The sequence below is a fragment of the Procambarus clarkii genome, chromosome 23 (genome assembly GCF_040958095.1).
Source record: "Procambarus clarkii isolate CNS0578487 chromosome 23, FALCON_Pclarkii_2.0, whole genome shotgun sequence".
Lineage (NCBI taxonomy): Eukaryota > Metazoa > Arthropoda > Malacostraca > Decapoda > Cambaridae > Procambarus > Procambarus clarkii.
Window position 1 is genome coordinate 26,802,705 of NC_091172.1, and position 4,345 is coordinate 26,807,049.

General features: G+C 44.4%; 1 protein-coding gene across 1 annotated transcript in view; it reads right to left on the reverse strand.

Annotated features, from left to right (window-relative positions):
* The window catches only part of LOC123749014 (uncharacterized), a 129,813-nt gene extending 126,687 nt beyond the window's left edge, over positions 1-3,126 (reverse strand). Inside the window, exon 1 of the mRNA XM_069329754.1 lies at positions 2,079-3,126. Within this exon, the coding sequence (XP_069185855.1) occupies positions 2,079-3,126 (1,048 nt within the window). The remainder of the gene's footprint in view (positions 1-2,078) is intronic.
* Positions 3,127-4,345: the final 1,219 nt, after the last annotated feature.

A 4,345-nucleotide genomic window follows, 5' to 3' on the forward strand; every position in this document is an offset into this window, starting at 1 on the left:
GTCTGCGGTTATTCTTTTTTCATAGCAGGATTGTCATTTGCAATGTTTGTTGAGCTTTTGGGTGAGTGTGTATGACAGTTTTGTCTTCCAGAGGCCAGATTCACGAAGCAGTTACGCAAGTACTTACGAACGTGTCCATCTTTCCTCAATCTTTGACGGCTTTGTTTACATTTATTAAACAGTTTACAAGCATGAAAACTTCCCAATCAACTGTTGTTATTGTTATAAACAGCCTCCTGGTGCTTCCGAGCTCATTTGCTGTTTAATAATTGTAGACAAAGCCGTCAAAGATTGAGGAAAGATGTACACGTTCGTAAGTGCTTGCGTAACTGCTTCATGAATCTGGCCCCTGGAATACCTTCCATGATACCCCTCTTCCTGGCGTGGTCCTTGAGTCACGGATCCTGCTCATTCTTTCTTCTCTCCCTGTCATCTGACTTTACATTGAACATTAGCAACGTGCACGAGGTGCAGTGTGCTGTAATTTTTTTTTTTTTGGCAGGCGTTGCATATGCTGCTGATGGCAACCAGTTTACGTGCTCTTCTGGTGGAAGGTTTCATGTACTAACAACGTATATTTCTGCATGTTGTATGTCTCCTCGGTAGGGGAGCCTGCCATTCCCTCCTTCAATATCTTGATCATCCCTTCTACCCTCCATCATCTCTTTTCTCATGCGCTCCATCCCTTCTTCTGTGTACTCTTCTCCATCAATCTTCCCCTTACACCTACTCCCTCAAGGACGCTCCTTTCATTGTGTTGGAGAATGGGTCCACACGACACCTTCTCCAACACTCCCTCCACAAGGTCTATCATCCCACATAATCAATTTATTCACTTTCCTCTACAAGACTCCCCTATCCCTCACTACCTCTACACGACCCTCCCTCCAATACGACCCTCCCTCCAACACGACCCTCCCTCCAACACGACCCTCCCTCCAACACGACCCCTCCCACACCAACACACATCCTCAGCAAACACCTTGCAAACATCACTTCCATCATAACTGCTGCCACTGTGGCCTACATCATCTGAATCTTTACCCCAGTACCAGTCTCTCTCTCTCTCTCTCTCTCTCTCTCTCTCTCTCTCTCTCTCTCTCTCTCTCTCTCTCTCTCTCTCTCTCTCTCTCTCTCTCTCTCTCTCTCTCTCTCTCTCTCTCTCTCTCTCTCTTTCTCTCTCTCTCTCTCTCTCTCTCTCTCTCTCTCTCTCTCTATCCTTGCTTATTCTCTCTTTCCACAATTATTATTCTATCCTCTCCTATCCACCTTCACCAACTTATCTCACTCTTACTACCTTCCTTCCCTCTCCTTGTTAACACACCCTCTAACCACCTTCCCTCCCTCTAACCACCTTCCCTCCCTCTGACCACCTTCCCTCCCTCCCACCACTTTCCCTCACTCTCCTCCGGAGACGCCTCGCTAATATCCACTGCCGCTCTTAACTAAAACTCATAAGAAACCGCTGAAGAAAATGGAAACGTCGCCGAAGAAATCTAGAAGGCGTTAACTCGTTCCTTACATTAATTACAACGGTAATGATAACGCTAATAATAACGACACTAATAACTCACAACAAATGTAATAAACAAATCATATTTAGAATACTGTAAACACTTCCAATTAGACCGTTAATAACAGGGGAATTCAGGAGGGGAAGGTGTTTGGCTTAAGAAGCCAACAGGATAACAATGTTCTCTAGGGGCTGAGTCGCTTTGTGAAGCTGGGAACTCGTGGCTGGAATAGTGTGCTATGATGAACTGGTGCGATTATGTGAGAGTATTGCCAGGTGTGGTGAGAGGGAGAGAGAGAGAGAGAGAGAGAGAGAGAGAGAGAGAGAGAGAGAGAGAGAGAGAGAGAGAGAGAGAGAGAGAGAGAGAGAGAGAGAGAGAGAGAGAGAGAGAGAGAGAGAGAGAGAGAATAAGACAGAGAGAGAAGTAAAAACAGAGAGAGAATGTGGATGTGCTCGTTGGATGTGGCTTAAAAACTTAATACTGTATAATTCTATGTAGTGAAAAAAATCTAGGGTATTATACCAGGAGTCGACATCACATTACGCATTGTTCCAACTCACGCACATTGTAGGAGTTTTAGAACCTGTTTTATCATTGCATAAATTAACGGAAATTCCAGCATGATATAGGAGGTTATAGGTACCAGTTCCAGCATGATATAGGAGGTTATAGGTACCAGTTCCAGCATGATATAAGAGGTTATAGGTACCAGTTCCACCATGATATAGGAGGTTATAGGTACCAGTTCCAGCATGATATAAGAGGTTATAGGTACCAGTTCCACCATGATATAGGAGGTTATGGGTACCAGTTGTAGCATGATATAGGAGGTTATAGGTACCAGTGCCAGCATGATATAGGAGGTTATAGGTACCAGTTCCAGCATGATATAGGAGGTTATAGGTACCAGTTCCAGCATGATATAGGAGGTTATAGGTACCAGTTCCACCATGATATAGGAGGTTATAGGTACCAGTTCCACCATGATATAAGAGGTTATAGGTACCAGTTCCACCATGATATAGGAGGTTATAGGTACCAGTTCCACCATGATATAGGAGGTTATAGGTACCAGTTCCAGCATGATATAGGAGGTTATAGGTACCAGTTCCACCATGATATAGGAGGTTATAGGTACCAGTTCCACCATGATATAGGAGGTTATAGGTACCAGTTCCACCATGATATAGGAGGTTATAGGTACCAGTGCCAGCATGATATAGGAGGTTATAGGTACCAGTTCCACCATGATATAGGAGGTTATAGGTACCAGTTCCACCATGATATAGGAGGTTATAGGTACCAGTTCCACCATGATATAAGAGGTTATAGGTACCAGTTCCACCATGATATAGGAGGTTATAGGTACCAGTTCCAGCATGATATAGGAGGTTATAGGTACCAGTTCCACCATGATATAGGAGGTTATAGGTACCAGTTCCACCATGATATAGGAGGTTATAGGTACCAGTTCCACCATGATATAGGAGGTTATAGGTACCAGTGCCAGCATGATATAGGAGGTTATAGGTACCAGTTCCAGCATGATATAGGAGGTTATAGGTACCAGTGCCAGAATGATATAGGAGGTTATAGGTACCAGTTCCACCATGATATAAGAGGTTATAGGTACTAGTTCCAGCACGACATAAGAGGTTATAGGTACCAGGTAAGGTACAGAGCTTCGTGTTATCAACATTATTATATAACATGATTTGAGAAAGGTCTAGCCTTATATTTAGAAATTTGTTGACTGTTGTAGCACAATACATATAGTTTGTTGCTAGTTCCAGCGTATTATAAGAGAGGTTTCCTGAAAGTATTCAATTTAATAGCTTTACTAAATTTGTATATATATGAAACTAAAATGCATCAAAACCGCAATATATTCATAGCTGTTTTTTTTGTACACTCAAGACTTCGAATGTGGAGAATGTGTAAATGAAACTTGTTTTGTTTTTACCTATGCTCTTATTTGAAGCTTGAGATGAAGAGAGAGAGAGAGAGAGAGAGAGAGAGAGAGAGAGAGAGAGAGAGAGAGAGAGAGAGAGAGAGAGAGAGAGAGAGAGAGAGAGAGAGAGAGAGAGAGAGAGAGAGAGAGAGAGAGAGAGAGAGAGAGAGAGAGAGAGAGAGAGAGAGAGAGAGAGAGAGGGGGGGGGGGGGGCAGAAATGATAAAACTAGTACAAGTGAGAAAGTGTAAGGACCACATGGACCAGAACATCACATCTAGCAAGGGGGCCACATGGACCATAACATCACATCTAGCAAGGGGGCCACATGGACCATAACATCACATCTAGCAAGGGGGCCACATGGACCAGAACATCACATCTAGCATGGGGGGCCACATGGACCAGAACATCACATCTAGCAAGGGGGGCCACATGGACCATAACATCACATCTAGCAAGGGGGCCACATGGACCATAACATCACATCTAGCATGGGGCCACATGGACCAGAACATCACATCTAGCAAGGGGGACACATGGACCAGAACATCACATCTAGCAAGGGGACACATGGACCAGAACATCACATCTAGCAAGGGGACACATGGACCATAACATCACATCTAGCAAGGGGGACACATGGACCAGAACATCACATCTAGCAAGGGGGGCCACATGGACCATAACATCACATCTAGCAAGGGGACACATGGACCAGAACATCACATCTAGCAAGGGGACACATGGACCAGAACATCACATCTAGCAAGGGGCCATATGGACCAGAACATCACATCTAGCAAGGGGCCACATGCCAAAGAACTATATCAGCGGGAGGAGACGGAGTGTGTGAGGGGCCTTTGCCACTCTTCCACAGT